Source organism: Eumetopias jubatus, unplaced genomic scaffold (genome assembly GCF_037043125.1).
Source record: "Eumetopias jubatus isolate StellerSeaLion01/CBP00866 unplaced genomic scaffold, mEumJub1_p1.0 scaffold_7, whole genome shotgun sequence".
NCBI classification, from domain to species: Eukaryota; Metazoa; Chordata; class Mammalia; order Carnivora; family Otariidae; genus Eumetopias; species Eumetopias jubatus.
Genome location: NW_028274813.1, coordinates 95,142,430 through 95,161,416, shown reverse-complemented (window position 1 = coordinate 95,161,416; position 18,987 = coordinate 95,142,430). Strand labels below are relative to the sequence as shown.

The following is an 18,987-nucleotide window of genomic DNA, read 5'->3' as shown; positions in this document are numbered from 1 at the left end:
AAATTCTTAAACATTTATCAATCACCACTGGCTCAGCTGCCTGTATATCCATTTAGCTTACATGCTAGCCTATAAGGCCAACCTCAACTAAATGTGTGTTCCAAGTATCAGGCATGCTCTTTAGAAAATAGGATACATTCGACAAATAGAGAAGATAAAATATTCCTGGGGGGAACCTAAAATAAAATGATCGCCATATTTGAGTATTTAATCTGGCTCTGGGTTCAATTTTATGTCTTAGGAACTTTGTGTATGCTTTCACCCTAAGGCCATGATCCTGGAAAAAACAAAAATAAATTCAGTGTAAAATGACATACATGCTGTGGAGTCTTATGAAAAGACAAAATACATTGGGCATTTGGCTTCAGGTTTAGAATTTTCAGAAAACAAAGGCTGTGCCCATCATTAGAAAGCAGAAAGTGGTTGGCCTCATGCACTTATAGTCAGCATAAAACAAGGGCATAAGTCCAAATGTAAAATGGAAGAAATATATCAATAAAATCACTTTTAGATAAAGCAAAGGAGCATAGCGGCTCATGATGCTTTGCATATACTAAAAGGTGACAGTCTGTGTGAATTCTGACTTGCCAATTATTAACCATCTGAAATTGCACTACTTTACTTCTGTAAACTTTAGTTTTTTCATCTGAAAAACAAAAGGAAATAATAGTAGCATCTTTCTTAACAGGGTCACTGTAAGGATTAAATGAGATAATGTATAAAAGTTTCAATACTAATAATTGAGCAAGTATAAGGTCTAGATGTCACAAGGTGAAGACACAAGCATTTATTAAAGAATTTTACATTAACATGGAATTTGGGGATTTTAGCTTTAAGATTACTTGACCTGTAGAGCAACTCCTTGAAAGCTCTCCCCATGGACAGTGTCACAAACAATGTCTGCCATATGCTTAATGCTCTAGAAGAACTTGCTAGATGGGAGCCAATGAAGTACTTGAAGATTTAAGAAAATAAAATTCAGGGGTGGCTGGGTGGCTCAGTTGGTTAAGCATCTACCTTCAGCCCAGGGTCACGGGATCGAGCCCCACCCACATCGGGCTCCCTGCTCAGTGGGGAGCCTGCTTCTCCCGCTCCCTCTGCAGCTCCCCCTGCTTGTGTGCTCGCTCTCTCAAATAAATAAGTAAAATCTTAAAAAAAAAAAGTTCAGAGAAACTAGAAGAAATTATAGTATTTTTATTTTTCATATCCATAAATTTTTACCTGCATTTGAGGCTGGTGAACCCAGAGTAAATAGGTGGTTGATATGCACAGAAAGCATGCAGAAGGTCTGATACTGAGGCATTTCTCTCTCTAGGAGTCTCTAACCTATGAAACTTTATTGCTTTTCTTTCCTTTCCCCATAAAATCCTGTAGGTGGGCCTACTCTTGGTGCCTCTGTTTTTCTTTCTCATGAAATCATGTAGGTGGGCATGTAGCTGGCATTTTCTACCTTTTCCCTTTAGTTGCTTTACAGCCAAGATCATCTTAATCCTCCTTTTCTAACACGCCTTCAATCTTTCCAAGGAGCAAAACTACAACTCCCCCAGTCTTCAAATCACAGGTCTCCTTTGTCTTATACAATCAAAGTTACACACTCCACACAATTTCTGGAACACAATAAAGAACTGACATTTAATAGAAGGATAATTGGAGGATCACAGACCTAGCAGAGCATCACCTCCCATTCTCATAGGTGTCCCCATCACTGACAATAGGAGAATGTGGGCAGGGAGCCCCCTTTCAAGGAATTGCCACCTTCTATAAAGTAATTTTACTTTTGTTGAGCTTGGGTCCAAAACCAAAAATCAACCTTTCTTCGCTGCCCACCTCCACCATATTCAATCATCCTATCATTGGTAAATGCAAACTTTGAGAACAAGTTCAGAAACATTTGCATATTAAAAGAAGACAAAATCAGGTATGCACTCTCAAAATTGTCAGAGCTACTACATTTCCTGAGCATTATTTAGATACTAACTTCCTTAAGATTTTTCGATTATTTCAGAGTCAAAAATTGTATAGATGAGGGGAAAAACTAATTTCAACAAAAGAAAAAAAGTGCTCAATTTCAGAAGTATTTTTACTATGTAAGGAAAAAAGAAATCAATGGAGAGATGGAGAGAGGAAAGATCTTTCTTGTTCTTATCACTTTTCGCAACAGATTTTTTCCAAGTCTTTTTCAAAAAAAAAAAGATAAAACAAAAGAAAACAGAAAATTTTAAACCCAAGATTTTTTTCTATTTCTCTTTTTTTAACTAGCCTCTGAATGGAAGTTGGCTGACACAACTAGTTCACAGTGTTATTCGAAGCTGGCCTGGTACTCACATTCTTAGACCATGCTGTTCTCCTGTTGGACATGAGCAAACTCACAGGACACCACGTTCACATGGGCTGTGTGACCGTGACCATGCTGACGTGAGACAAACAAGGCCATCTCACAAGTTTATCTAAGCGCAAATGAAAACAAACCACAAAATAACAAACATCCCCTCTCCTAACTCATGAGTGACCACTGTTTCTTAGCTAGGTACAGTTATTTGCCTCACTCTCGTCTGTCCTCCTGGTAGGTAAGATTTTTTTAACCTACACGATCATAAATTGTCCTTTCAGACACCTGATCCAGAGCAACCTCTGCTTTCTAAAACCCTCTTACTGAGATGTCCCATGGTTTATCCTGCGGTATATTCTCCTTTGCAGCAATGGATAATAAACTGAACTTATAAAACTGCAGATGTGTTACCGCACACCAGTCAGAATGCCTAAAATTAACAACACAGGAAACAACACATGTTGGCAAGGATGCGGAGCAAGGGGAACCCTCTTACACTGCTGGTGGGAATGCAAGCTAGTATAGCCACTCTGGAAAACAGTATGGAGGTTCCTCAAAAAGTTAAAAGTAGAGCTAAAGTACAGTCCAGCAATTGCACTACCAGGTATTTACCCAAAAGATACAAACATACTTATCTGAAGGGGCACCTGCACCCCAATGTTTATAGCAGCAATGTCCACAATAGCCAAACTGTGGAAAGAGCCAAGATGTCCATTGATAGATGAATGGATAAAGATGTGGTGTGTATATATACAATGGAATATTATGCAGCCATCAAAAAAAAATGAAATCTTGCCATTTGCAATGATGTGGATGGAACTAGAGGGTATTATGCTAAGTGAAATTAAGTCAATCAGAGAAAGCCAATTATCATATGATTTCACTCATATGTGGAATTTAAGAAACAAAACAGAGGATCACAGGGGAAGGGAGGGAAAAATAAAACGAAATCAGAGAGGGAGACAAACCATAAGAGACTCTTAATCATAGGGAACAAACTGAGGGCTGCTGGAGGCGAGGGTGGGGGGATGGGGAAACTGGGTGATGGGCATTAAGGAGGGCCTGTCATGTTATGAGCACTGGGTGTTACATACAACTAATGAATCACTGACCTCTACCTCTGAAACTAATAATACACTATATGTTAATTAATTACATTCAAAATAATATAAACTACAGATGTGTTTTGGTGGTCTTCAGTTAAGTGGCATTAACAAGTATTATTAACTCTTTTTACATAATGATGCTCAGAGATGTTTTGAAAAATTCCAGTAGCAGCAGGATTAGAAACAAGATCTTTCTCAAGTAACTGAGGACTATGAAATCTAGATACAGATATGGATGTAAAGATATCTGTTGCTTATCGATGTTGAATACCTATATAGCATCGTGTAAAGCATACTCACCATTTTTGTCCCCCTACAGCAGCCTACCCCAAACCTAACTATGCTCCACTATTAGTCTATTCCTTAAAGTTAAGAAAATGACCATTATATTATGGTAACTCAACTATTGATTCCACTTTTACCCAAATTAATTTATTAGATGATATTCTCTTTAGTGTTGTTGAAAAGTCTATGCAGTAGGTATGTTGTAATAGGGATATACTCCAAGCTCGGTGGGTTGGCCACAGAGGACAGGCCTTGAGTCATCATCATGATGTGAGGACAACATCTGGGCAGCATAATTTGCCTAAAAGTCAGGGGTACTACATGGGAGAGTAGAAAAGCACCATAAATAAAATTCATCAACTTACCATTTTTTCCCTTAAACAAACTTTGCATATTTCTTTATAAATTAGGACAGAACATTAGGCTGGGAGTTCAGAGACCTGGGTTCTCACCCTATGTGTAATATCTATTTGATTCTTTTTGACAAAAACAAACTGTATCGTGTGACCTCAGTAAAATCAGTAGATTGGGTCCTCCAATCCACTGATCTCAAAGGCTCCCTTAAAAATCTATGATTCTACCTCACACCAGTCAGAATGGCTAAAATTAACAAGTCAGGAAACGACAGATGTTGGCGGGGATGCGGAGAAGGGGGAACCCTCCTACACTGTTGGTGGGAATGCAAGCTGGTGCAGCCACTCTGGAAAACAGTATGGAGGTTCCTCAAACAGTTGAAAATAGAGCTACCATACGATCCAGCAATTGCACTACCAGGTATTTACCACAAAGATACAAATGTAGGGATCCGAAGGGGTACGTGCACCTCAATGTTTATAGCAGCAATGTCCACAATAGCCAAACTGTGGAAAGAGCCAAGATGTCCATCGATAGATGAATGGATAAAGAAGATGTGGTATATATATATATATATATATATATATATATATATATATATATATACACACACACACACACACACACACACACACACAATGGAATATTATGCAGCCATCAAAAGGAATGAGATCTTGCCATTTGCAATGACATGGATGGAACTGGAGGGTGTTATGCTGAGTGAAATAAGTCAATCAGAGAAAGACATGTATCATATGACCTCACTGATATGAGGAATTCTTAATCTCAGGAAACAAACTGAGGGTTGCTGGAGTGGTGGGGGGTGGGAGGGATGGGGTGGCTGGGGGATAGACATTGGGGAGGGTATGTGCTATGACGAGTGCTGTGAATTGTGCAAGACTGTTGAATCACAGATCTGTACCTCTGAACCAAATAATGCAATATATGTTAAGAAAAAAAAAAAGAAGATAGCAGGAGGGGACGAATGAAGGGGGGGAAATCGGAGGTGGAGACCAACCATGAGAGACGATGGACTCTGAAAAACAAACTGAGGGTTCTAGAGGGGAGGGGGGTGGGGGATGGGTTAGCCTGGTGATGGGTATTAGAGGGCATGTTCTGCGTGGAGCACTGGGTGTTATGCACAAACAATGAATCATGGAACACTACATCCAAAACTAATGATGTAATGTATGGTGATTAACATAACAATAAAAAATTTAAAAAAACTATGATTCTACAAAAGAACAATCTTTAAACCATTGCATGCTACTTCTAACTGCAGTTCTCATGCCCTCATTTGTTGCTTTAACCAACCTTTATTAAACATCTAACTATGATGCCACAACGTGTGCTAAATTCTGGAGAAATAAAGAGAACAAGTTTTGTTTTTATTCTGAGTGTGTGTTTGTGTGTGCATCTATATTGACAGACTGCAAAGTCTTCAGAAAAAGATTAGCAAAATAATACGTGTTCTAAAAACCTGAAGACGACTCTTATTTGGCCTAAAGCAATGAAAAGATAAATTCCTTAAGGAAGTGTCACTGATTCTGTAGGGTCAATTTCAAATTTTCCTGGTAGTTTTTGTGGAAAGTGCTGAGGTTGAATTCATATACTTGCAAAGTCTCTTTCTGTTCAATGCAAGGGTGGATTTTAGGAAAACAGTAAGGAGGTATTACTAAAGAAAATACTCCCCTTCCTGGGGCACTCATACCCACCCTCATTTTTCTCAACTATTTTTGATTTCTTTCAATTTATGTGGGCATTTTAATGAATAACCTCAAAGAAAAAGTTGCCTAATTTAGCCAATATCCATCAATGTATCTTAAGAAACAGAAATGTAATATAAAAATGTTTCCAAGGTCTAATGAATGTGTGACATCTTTAGTCTCTCAAACACTGAGAAAAGAATCAGTTCATTTCTGAAGTATAATCTACATCATTTTTTTCCTTAATGGAAAAAATTTCCTTCCATTTCCAAATGGAAGCCATTTGTTTCTAGATGGCAATGTTTTTCTGTTTTTTTCAAATGTCACTGCCCTAATATGCTTATTTCTTAAAATGCCTCTTTATAATTCAGTTTTTAAATAAGTAGACTGAATTCTAATTGGATGATGAGATTATGCAAGTTAGCTCAGTAGTATTGAGTCAATCTCCCTTCCTTTTAAGCAGTTATTCCTAAATATACTTTTTATTTTTCAAAGACACTACCTGTTTTGAAAAAACAAAAACAAAAACAAAAAAACACATTCATTACCATTAACAACCTCCATCTGATCTCATGGTGTAGGGAGAATACTAATGAAGTAAAGAATACTGTAGAATGTGTATGACTTACTACAAAATCAGCTATGACAGCATTTATGATTTAATCTTTATTTTGACATTTTCCTCTGATCCCCCTCAATTTTAGTCAACCCATGGATGTTACACATTCATTGTATTCATATAAACAATAACAGAGGGGACAATGTTTACATGTGAAAAAAAGATTTGCAAATGAAATTCCGTGTTTAAATAAATTTCCTTGGCAAAGTTTTTGTTTGTGTTTTGTTTTGTTTTTGTTCTTTTTTTAGTAATTTCAGTGTCACAGACACAACCAAATCAACGCAGCACTGAAAAGTCAGTAATACATATTTTAGACTGTGATGTTTTGGCATTTCTGGGCCTAATCTAAAGTAGTAGTATAAAGAATTTTTTTTTTTGGAAATGGAAAATTTAAGGTAACGTCATAAAGGTCAAAGTGACATGTACCTTTTCAAAAGTGCAAAAGGATGGGGAAGCCATTAATATTCATTGAGTATCTACTATGTGCCAGGCTCTTAGCAGAGACTTTCATTTAGTCTTCTCTATAACCCTCTGAGGTAAATTTTATTATTCCTGTTCATTTGGTGGAGAAAAATGAAGCCCTGAGAAGTTAAAAACCTTGCCCAAGGTCACATATCTGGTAAGTTATGTGTGTCTTCGATATTCAAACACAAAACCTCCCAATTCCAAGAATATGACTCCTGGCAGACACCAAATAGGCTTGGGAAGGAATTCAGACTGCTGTAATCACAAGGGTGTGCCTTAGTCCTTGGCTGAGGAACATGACTTTACACATTCCCACTTTCCACGCAGGGCTATCATGAGATGGAAGTGACCAAAGAGATCAGAAGTCGCTTTTAAGTTTTCTACTTGGTGAGCCTGCCATTGCTCTGAGGCACCTAAGTCCGTGCTCAGCACTATGGGAACACATCATCAACAATATGACTTGATGGGTTGTACATGAATCTTTGTGTGATAGGAGGGGTGGGGGTTGGAATTACTGAAAACCAGCAAAAGCTGAAGAGGTCTAACCTGAAAACATGGAGGATAAGGCAGGGTCTGCATATACATCTCTACCCTAACCAGGTACTCACTCTGCAAACAGTCAGCATTTAGGAGATCCTGACACTTTTCATGGCACTTCACTCCACACTCCAAACACTTCATGCCTTGCCGGGCAATACCCCACAGGAGCCCTTCACACTCATAACAGTAGGTGGGTGTTGTTGCCGTCCAGACTTCGAAATTGTGGGGGGTGGTGGAGGACATGGGGTAGATCAGTGCCTGCAAGGTCTTCTTGAAGACATGTATTTTCTGTAAAGATAAGTTACAATGCCAGCCAAGTCAGTGGATTCAGAGAATTTCAATATAAAACTATTTTATCACTTCTCCCTGAAAATAGTATTTTGAAAGAACCTCTTAATTATTGACAAGTCATGATAGTAAGCACAGTAATTCTGCTCACTTGTTCTCTCAGCATTCTAGGGCCCAGTTCAGTCATCTGAACACAGAGAACTCCCTAATCTCCCAGACTGGACTGGGTTCCACTGTTGTGCAAGCTTCTTTCACAGCAGCAAGAAACTCTAATTACCTGATAATGTCCATGTCCGGCTACACTGCAGACTCTATGAGGCCACAGATAATGATATAGATCTCCTTGGTCTAAGCTGGTTCTTGGTAAAAATTGTGAACTAGATGGGAAGCATTCTTAATGCTGATGCTAACCATCCAGAAACATCCCCACCCGTCTTTTGTATTCTACTAAGCCCTCTCTTTCCTAACTCTACTCTCCTGACATTCCAACCTTTCCCAGACCTGAAGTATGTTCATTCTAGAATTCCTTCTGCAGGGGACTGCTTTCATTGCCTATCCTTTAGGAAGGAGCTCATCAACTAATTTATGACACCACTAGTAGTAGGTAAAGGCTAAATGTGGCACTCTCTCATGGTAATGGTAATATTTTAAAGGGAGATACCTTTTTATAACACACGGAAGGACTTTCAATGACAAGCCACTGGTGGGATAGAAAAATTCACTGCATGAGTAGCCAGGAGACCTGAGTTCCCTAGCATAGGGCCAATCACATGACATGTAATATGGGTTTCTTCAGGCCATATTTACGGTCAATCTTCCATATTTCTCTTCTTAGCGTCTAACAGTGCCTACCATTGTCCCTGCCACATAGTAAGGGTACAACACATATTTTGTGGAGTGAATGTTTTGCCACTTAGAAGTCTTATAATCCAGAGAGACTTAGGTCTCGAAGCCTTACTTTCTTCCCCTACATATCTACCTACCTGCTGTATTATTTTGAAGATCAAATTGTTGGATGGTAACCAACCAACTAGAAACTTCAAAATACTAAATAAATACTAAATGTTAGTACTCATAGTAGATTTTCCAGAAACCACCATAGGTTGATAGGAAAGAGACTGGTCTGGATGAGTCCTTCTCTGTGCTTTTCATATCTAATTAGGTGGGTAACTTCTTTTTTCTTTTTTAAATATTTTATTTATTTACTTGAGAGAGAGAGAGAGCGTGCATGAGCTGGGGGAGGGGTAAAGGGAGAGGGAGAGTGTGAAAAGCAGATTCCCTGTTGAGGGCAGAACCCTACATGGGGTTCAATCCCAGGACCTTGAGATCATGACTTGAGCCAAAGCCAGATGTTGAACCGAGTGAGCGACCCAGGCGTACCTGCAGATGAGTTCTTGAAAGAAAGACTATAACTCTCTGAAGTTACGTTTACAGGTAATTTCACACAACTGCCTGATGCATAATGAATGTTTACATAAATCCTGTAGGAGCCTAATTGTTAAATGAAACAATTATATTTTTCATCAATGACCCTTAAATCTCATTTCAGAATATCTTAAATTTCATTTCAGAGTATCTTCACAGTGTTGAAATGGCCAACTTCCCACAATTTTTCAATTCTACAGTATGGTAACAGCATATTTCCCTTTATTAGTACATTCCCCTCACTGTGTGTTTTCCCAGAATATGTTTGGTAATGGTACTGGAAGATCCCCTGCAGGGAGTTAAGCTTCACTAAAATTTTTTCTAACTTTTAAACAGCAAGATCCAGCCTTGCTATATTACATGAGTGTCTGGTCAAAGCTTTTAATACTTCACGTGAGTCTACAGAGCAGCAGTATGATCAAATACAGGAATTATTCAAGTGGGAGACCTCCATATTAAGGTTTATACAAACAAATGGATCCATCCTCTTCAATAAATATAGCCTAAGCCAAGTATATCTTTTGGCTTCATCTCATAATGAAGACGTCTTGTCTTGCAAAAAAACCGTTAAGAGTTCTTTTAGCATTAACACTATGCATTATTCAACTTTGCTTTCATTGTGCTGCTTAGCAGAGTGGGTATCTTCAATATCATTAAAGTGAACTGAACAATTCTTGGCCTAATAGATTTTCAATCAGCCATCCATAGACAGCTTCCTGTTCTAACTGGGCTGAGGGGTTTGTGTGTGTGTTATCTGTGTGTGTGTAATGTAGCATTTTTGGTTTAGATAAAAATTAAGTATGGAGTTTGTTATATTTGCAATCACATCAGGTAATTTGTTGTAGAGAGTAGTAATTCTAACCCAATAGAACACTAGGTGGGAATAGTTTGCTAATGAACCCAAGAAAAGTAAAATATGTATGAGCTAAGAAAGCAGGGTTGGGTAAAGGGTTGTTTTGAACATGAACTTATCTACATATTTCACAATTAAGTAAATGATTCATACATTTTCTCTAATTCCGTATGTGTATATTTTCTTTTTATTGAATTCAAGTGACATAGTTGGCCTCTAAATCCTTAGGTTATAGCAGGAGTAATAAATATAAGGAATACATTCTAAAAAATTAAACATGCTAGAGAAAAACAAAAGAGTGCTGAATAGACAGCTGAGAAGTTTTCATTGAAATGCTTTGTTTGGTTGGGATTAAAGAGGCATGATCCATTTCATAAAAAGAGAGTGAAGCTCGTTTTAAAAAAAAGAAATATGGGAAATTTAATAGACAGCACATTGAAAATCAGTTGAATGGGGCGTTAAAATAAATCTAACATTCAAAAGCTATAGAAGCTGGAGAAAACATTGGATAGCTCACTAGAGGGTATATATCTCTAGTCTTCAGGAAATGATAATATGCATCTTTTCCATTTGTGATTTTTGGGATATGAGCATTGTCTATCAAAGCTGAAAATTACTCTAAAATAAATGCCATATGGAGGGACGTCTGGGTGGCTCAGTCTTTAAGCGTCTGACTCTTGGTTATAGCTCAGGTCGTGATCTCATGGCTCATGAGACTGAGCCCAGCATTGGGCTCAGTGTGGGGAGTTTGCTTGAAGATTCTCTTCCTATGCCCCTCCCCACACTCGGGCACACACTTTCTCAAATAAATCAGTCTTTTAAAAAATGACATATGGCAACATTTCTTTTTTTTTTTTAAGATTTTATTTATTTATTCATGAGAGACAGAGGGGGAGAGAGAGAGAGAGAGAGAAGCAGAGGGAGAAGCAGGCTCCCAAGGAGCAGGGAGCCCAATGCGGGACTCGATCCCAGGACCCTGGGATCATGACCTGAGCCGAAGGCAGATGCTTAACCGTCTGAGCCACCCAGGCGCCCTGGCAACATTTCTTAATTGAAGCAAAGTATAAGATGCAAGGATGGTCAGTTTAGAAACTCAGTAAGTGAATAGTTAGGAAAGCATGTAAAAATCTATCTCATAAGAGGGGATTCTTACTCTCAGGAGAATACTTTATCCTGGGAAAATGACATACTTCCTTAGCAGCAAAATAAGACCAAATCAAAGATTATAATCAAGAACCAAGAGTGTGAGAGTTTTGTGGAATAAGTCAAAAAAATAGGGTAAGGAGCACTGAATAAAACAAAGTGGAAGAAATCAAGAGGAAACTCCAAAATTAGCCATGGACCATAGAAAATGGGAATCTAACTCACCATTAGGAGTTGGATTGAAAGCAAAGAGATTTTTTTTTAATGTAGTACTTTTTACTAGAAAGATAACTAGTTACAGTTAATAGGATCCTAGCTGACATGCAAGGATGAGACTGGGTATGTTCTCCAGAGAGGGTCTCTGGCCTAGGTAAAGCAGAAGACAGATACGTAGAGAAGGTGGTCCCAAGAACAAGCAGAGCCTTCATCTACTGGGATTAGGACCCAAGGACATAATGAACTCAGCAATATGGAAGAATTACTGTTAATCTATTTTAAAGGTTTCTAAAATTTCCCAGTCTTCCACAATAAACATATAGTACTTTCTAAAATGTATTTTCATTTCTTTTTTTAATATCCTTCCAATAACTATAAATCAGGTTGCATTTTACATTGTGTAGGAGCCTCCTGTTTCTAAATGATACTGGTATTTATAGATGTGTATTTATGTTCTATCATTTTCCCCCCTCTTTTAAGAATCACAAAGATTTTGGAAATCATGCTCAACACTTCATGGAAGTGACCTGCAAAATTAAATAATTCTCATTGGCTAACAATAATCTTTTCTTTTCCCCAGTCAAAATGAAGACAAAACAAAACAAACAAACAAACAAAAAATCTCATATGTCACTTTCCTCTCTAGTATGTATTTTCTAATTATAATAAAATGCATGCTCACTGTAAAAGTAATTTATAAAACAAAAAAAGCACTAAAATTTTTATAAAGTTAATTTAATTTTTCAAAGTTTGTAAAGGTTCTTTCAGGATTTTTTTCTATTTATAGACAGAATATAAGACAACACAATTGAAATAAAACTGATAAACATCAGTTTTACATTACTGAGGCGACTGCAGAAGAAAGAAGTCAATTTTTATTTTGTGGAGACACTGTTTTATCCGTAGAAATGAGGTTAAGGAATGCTTTGACTCTGATAAGCCTCTTTAGCAAAGTACAGCTTATAGATTACAAAAGGGAGGATGCTCATATCCTAAACAATTATTTTGTTAAAAATTCCTCCTCTAAGAAACTGGAATCTAAGGTGAAATGCTCTAATATGTCACTTTCTGAACAATTAGGACACAGGAAAAAAATGAATTGCCTTTTTTATTCATAACTATATGAGAAAATTAAAATGCGCCTGAGAAATAAAGCAATCAGGCTTCCTGCCAAAGGTGATGACGAGTATTTTTAGACCATCAATATTCCAATCAACCAACTGTTAATACAACAGGAACAAAGCATGTCTGCTTCCATTTTGCACACTAAAGGAAACCATTGACAAAATGAAAAGCCAACCTGCTGAATGGAAGAATATATCCGCAAATCATATATCTGGTAAGAGACTAATACCAAAAATATATCAAGAACTCCTACAACTCAATAGCTGGAAACAAAAAACCTGATTTAAAAATGGGCAGAGGATCTGCACAGACATTGTCCCAAAAAAGACATAGATATGGCTACAAGGCACATGAAAAGATGTTCATAATCATCAGAGAAATGCAAATCAAAATCAAGTGATACCACCTCACATCTGTTAGAAAGGCTATCATCAAAACGATAAGCAATAATAAGTGTTGGCAAGGATTTTGAGAAAAGGGAACATTTCTGCAGTGTTGGTGGGAATCTAAATGGAAAACAATATGGAGTCACTTCAAAAAACTAAAAACCTAATTGCCATATGACCCAGAAATTCCACTTCTGAGTATTTATCTGAAGAAAACAAAAGCATTAATTTAGAAAATGACATACACTTCCATGTTCACAGTAGCATTATTTACAACAGTCAAGACACAGAAACAACCTAAGTGTTGTTGAATGGATAAAGAAAATGTGTGTGTGTGTGTGTAACATTATTCAGCTATAAAAGAGTACAATCTTGCCATATGCAATAACATGGATGGATCTTGAGGGCATTATGCTAAGTGAACTAAGTCAGAGGAAGACAAATATTATGTGATCTTACTTATATGGAGAATCTAAAAAAAAACAAAAAAACAAAAGCAAAAACAAAATGTCAAGCTCATAGATCCAAAGAGCAGATTGGTGGTTGCCAGAGGCAGGGGATGGTGCATGAGCAAAATTTGTGAAGGGGGTCAAGAGGTACAAATTTGTAGTCATAAAACAAATAAGTTATGGGATTATAATGTACAGTATGGTCACTATAGTTAATAATACTTTATTATACATTTGAAATCTGCTGATCATAAAACTTCTCATCACAAGAAAGAAAAAACACATAACCATGTATGGTGATGGATGTTAACTAGACTTACTATGATGATTATGTCACCACATATACAAATATTGAATCTTTATATTGAACACCTGAAATTTAGATGTTATACGTCAATTATACCTCAGTAAAAAAAGGTATATATAAATAATGGAATAGGAGATGAGGAACTTATTAAATATAAGAGATCAAAAATAATATGAATTCTTTCACTGGAAGGAAACTTTTGTCATTTTAATGTGAAAGGTTTGTTTGTTTATTTTTAACACTTGGGGTCAAGTCAAGAGTTCTTACAAATCTTCTGACAGAGGCCATGAAAGATTAGAAAGAAGAGTTAATGTAAATGTAGGAGAGGGAAGGGGGTGACTATCCCTCTTAAAGGGAATCTGTTTCACTGTTCTCTTGTGTAACCAAGCAAAGCCAGGCATGGAGCCATGGAAAGTTGCAGTAAATGAAGTTAATAATAAAAAACAATAACTAATATTTACTATGTAATTATGTGTCAAAAATGGTTGACGTGCTTTCCATTTGTTATCTCACTGATGCCCCCAAGAGCATTCTAGCAGTATTAATTTATTTATTTTACACGTTGAAAAACTGATCTGGCAACATGGCAGACTAAGTTGATATAGCCTACTAGAGAAGTGTTGGAAAAAATTATTTTAATATGTAAAAGAGCCCAAAAGAAACAGATTCTCCAGGTGTTTGGGGGGAAGAAAGGAATTTTCTGCCCAGTTGTGAGAGCTGATTCAATGGAAACCCAAAGGTTGTGTTTGGGATCCAGTTAAACTCCATGGGCTACAAACATGAGCTTTTCAGACCATTTTCAGACATGACATTTAGACTTGCCTTTTACCTAATGTGGGCATTGAGGGTAGTAATGAGAGGCTGAACATTTTTAGATCATGTGGTTTTTTTTTTCAGGACAGAATTATTAACTTTAAAGTTTGAAGACAAAGATGCTACAAAAAAACATTGCAGGCCAGTAACTCCAATGAACATAGATGCAAATATCCTCAATAAAATCTTAGCAAACTGAATTCAACAATAGATTTTTTTAAAAATCATGCCCCATGGCCAAGTGGTCAAGTGTGATTTATTGCAGGGATGCAAGGGTGGTTTAATATTCACAAATCAATCAATGTGCTACATCACATTAACAAGAGGAATAATATAATAATAATAAAATATATATAATATATATAATCATCATGTATATTTTATATATATAATCATCTCAACAGATGCAGAAAAAGCATTTGACGAAATACAAAATCCATTCATGATAAAAACTCTCAACAAAGTGGGTTTAGAGGGAACATACCTCAACATAATAAAGGCCATATATGAAAAACCCACAGTTAACATCATACTCAATGGTGGAAAACTGAAAGCTTTTCCTCTAAGATCAGGAACAAGACAAGGATTCCATTCTCGCCAATTTTATTCAACATAGTACTGGAAGTTCTAGCTGCAGCAATCAGACAAAAGAAAGAAAGAAATAAAGCATCCAGATTGGTAAGGAAGAAGTAAGACTGTCACTACTTATAGATACCATGATACCACACATAGAAAACCCTAATGTCTCCACCAAAAAACTATTAACACTGATAATTTGGTAAAAGTTACAGGAAACAAAATTAATAAACAGAAGTTTGTTGTGTTTCTATACACTAATAACAAAGTAGCAAAAAGAGAAATTAAGAAAACAACCCCATTTACAATTGCACCAAAAATAATAAAATATCTAAAAATAAATTTAACCAAGAAGGTGAAAAGCCTATACCCTGAAAACTGTAGAATGTTGTTGAAAGAAACTGAAGATGGCACAAGTGGAAATCATGCTCGTGTTAGAAGAATATTGTTAAAATGTCCACCCTACCCCAAGCATACTACAGATTCAATGTAATCTCTATCAAAATAGCAATAGCATTCTTCACAGAACTAGAACAAATAATGCTAAAATTTGTATGAACTATAAAAGACCTCAAACAGCCAAAGCAATCCTGAGAAAGAAGAACAAAGTTGGAGGTATCACAATCCCAGATTTCAAGATATACTACAAAACTGTAGTAATCAAAACATATGGTACTGGCACAAAACTAGACACAGAGATCAAAGGAGTAGGGCAGAGAGCCCTAAAATAAACCCACACGCATATAGTTAATTAATCTATGACACAGAGGTAAAAATATCTGATCGGAAAAGACAGTCTCTTCAGTAAGTGATGATGGGAAAACTGGACAGCTACATGTAAAAGAATGAAACTGGACCACTTTCTTACACATACACACAAACTCAAAATGGATTAAAGACCTAAATGTTAGACTTGAAGCCATTAGCCTCTTGAAAGAAAACATAGGCATCAATTTTAACATGTTTATGGATATGACTCCAGAGACAAGGGAAAGAAAAGCAAAAATAAACCACTGGGACTACACCAAAATAAAAAACTTCTGCACAGTAAAGAAAACTTTCAACAAAACACAATACTGAAACACAACAACAACCTACTGAATGGGAGAAGATAATTGCAAATGACATATCTGATAAGGGATTAATGTCTAAAATATATAAAGAACTTATATAATTCAACACCAAAAACAATCCAATTAAAAAATGAGCCAAGGATCTAAATAGACATTTTTCCAAAGAAGACAAACAGATGGCCAACAGACACATGAAAACATGTCCAACATCACAATCCATCAGGGAAATACTAATCTAAACCACAATGAGATATCACTTCACACCAGTCAGAATGGCTAGTATCAAAAACAAGAAATAACAAGTGGTGAGGATATGGAGTAAGGGACTCGTCATGTACTGGTGGTAGGAAGGCAAACTGGTGTAGCCACTCTGGGAAACATTATGGAGTTTACTCAAAATATTAAAAATAGAAGTACCATACAATCCAGTAATTCCACTACTGGGTATTTACCCAAAGAAAATGAAAACACTAATTTGAAAAAGATATATTCACCCTTATATTTATTGCAGCATTATTTAAATAGTCAAGATATGAAAGCAACCCATGTGTCCATCGATAGACGAATAGACAAAGGAGTGGTATACACACACACACAATGGAAAATTACTTGTCTATAAAAAAGAATGAGATCTAGCCAATAGTGACAAAAGAATGGACTTAAATGGCATTATGCTAAGTGAAATAAGTCAAAGAAAGACAAATAGCATATGATTTCACTTATATGTGGAATTTAAGATACTAAACAAAAAGCAAAGGAACAAAAAAAGAAAGAGAGGCAAACCAAGAAACAGACTCTTAACTACAGAGAACAAACTGACAGTTACCAGAGGGGAGGGGTGCAGGAGCAAGGATGAAACAGGTGATGGGGATGAAGGAGGGCACTTGCTGTGATGAGCAGTGGGTGTTGTGAGGGTTGAATCACTATATTGTACACCTGAAACTAAAATTACACTATGTTAACTGGAATTTTCATAAAAACTTTACAAAAAGAACAACAGCAATGAAAAACAAATGAACATACAAACAAACAAGACTCTTCAACAAAGAGAATAAACTGGTGATTGCCAGAGTGGAAGTGAGTGGGGAGATGGATGAAGCAGATAAAGGGTATTAAGAAATACAAACTTCCAGTTATAAAATAAATAAATCAGAGATGAAAATACAGCATAGGGAATATAGTCAATAATATTGTAATAACATTGCATGGAAACAGATGGTGACTACACTTACCATGGTAAGCACTGACTAATGTATAGAATTGTCAAATCAATGTTATACCCCTGAAACTAATATAACAATGTAGTAAGCTAATTATACTTCAATAAAAGAGGGGCACCTGGGTGGCTCAGTCATTAAGCGGCTGCCTTCGGCTCAGGTCATGATCCCAGGGTTCTGGGATTGAGTCCTGCATCGGGCTCCCTGTGTGGCAGGAAGCCTGCTTCTCCATCTCCCACTCCCCCTGCTTGTGTTCCCTCTCTCACTGTCTCTCTCTCTCTGTCAAATAAATAAACAAAATCTTTAAAAAAAAAATAAATATACTTCAATAAAAGAAGTTGTAAAGTATTTTCATTAAACATTTAGGAAACTCCACCACATTAAAATAAACAGTATAGATCATTTTAATCCATTTGTTAAAGAAGAGGGAAAATAAAACTCAATCTGGACAAATGAACCTTGGAAAAGAAAGTAGAAAGGAGAGAAAAGTAGAACTAAGCTCAAATACATTATGGGAAGTATATATTGATTGAATTCACCTGTAAAGGCAATTTCTCAGCCTGAATTTAAAATTAAGCTATATGAGAGGGGCACCTGGGCGGTTCAGTCATTTAAGCCTCTGCCTTAGGCTCAGGTCATGATCCCAGGGTTCTGCTCAGCAGGGAGTCTGTTTCACGCCCACTCTCTCTCTCAAATAAATAAAATCTTAAAAAGTAAATAAAATTAAGTTATGTGAGATACATGGGGTGCCTGGGTGGCTCAGCTGGTTAAGCGGCTGACTCTTGATTTTGGCTCAGGTCATGATCTCAGGGCTGTGATATCTAGCCCCGCATTGGGCTCTGTACTGGGCATGGAGCCTGCTCGGAATGCTCTCTCCCTCTCCCTCTACCCCTCTCACCTCCTTTCCCTCTCTGGGAAGGAAAAAAAAAAAAAGCTATGTGAGATACACATAAAACACATTAAGACTTAAAGAAGGGGCTAGAGAAAGTTCTATCAAGGAAATATTGACCTTATCAATTTGGTAGAGCAGTATTAGTAGCAGAAAGAAAATATTTTAAAGAAAAAGCTTTTAAGAAATTAATAAGATTATTAGCAAAGTTGAAACAATTTATTGGGAATATAAAAGTCCCAAAACTTATGTACCCAACAAAAAAAAAAGTTCATATGGTTTATCTACAAAACTGATTATGAACTAAGTCATAAAATAGTTAAATACTAATGACTGAATATACACTCTGTGTGCTCTGAACACAATGTAGTAACAACAATAAAGTTCATATGGCTTGTCTTTGGGAGAATAAACACCCTAAATTGAGGAGTCAAAATAATCATTGCATCATTTATTAAATATTTTTCTCTTTCTAAAGCTGTTATAGATACACAGGTATATGCATTGTTTCTTATGTTGTAAATATTCTTTTCTGTATATGCAATAATAATAAAAAATCAAAATTAGTAAACTATGTATTCAACTCAGTATGTTAGAAAAGTAGTTAGCTTCAGAGTGAATACAAAGAGGGCAGAAGATGAATCTAAATAAGAAAAATAAAATAGAAAACAAACAATACAGAGTCAACAAACACCAGGGAAATCTCTTGTAGTACTCATTTAAAAAAAGAGAGAGAGAAATACAAATAAGGTGAAAACAGCACAAACTTTTATAAATCATATAATTATATGAACAATTTGATGGAATTTGAAATTTCAGGGAA

General features: G+C 36.4%; 1 protein-coding gene across 3 annotated transcripts in view; it reads right to left on the bottom strand.

Annotated features, from left to right (window-relative positions):
- The window catches only part of UNC13C (unc-13 homolog C), a 601,702-nt gene that overhangs the window by 374,808 nt on the left and 207,907 nt on the right, over positions 1–18,987 (bottom strand). For all 3 annotated transcript variants that reach the window (XM_028100275.2, XM_088025127.1, XM_028100274.2), the window contains one exon: positions 7,473–7,692. In XM_028100275.2, the coding sequence (XP_027956076.2) occupies positions 7,473–7,692 (220 nt within the window). The remainder of the gene's footprint in view (positions 1–7,472; positions 7,693–18,987) is intronic.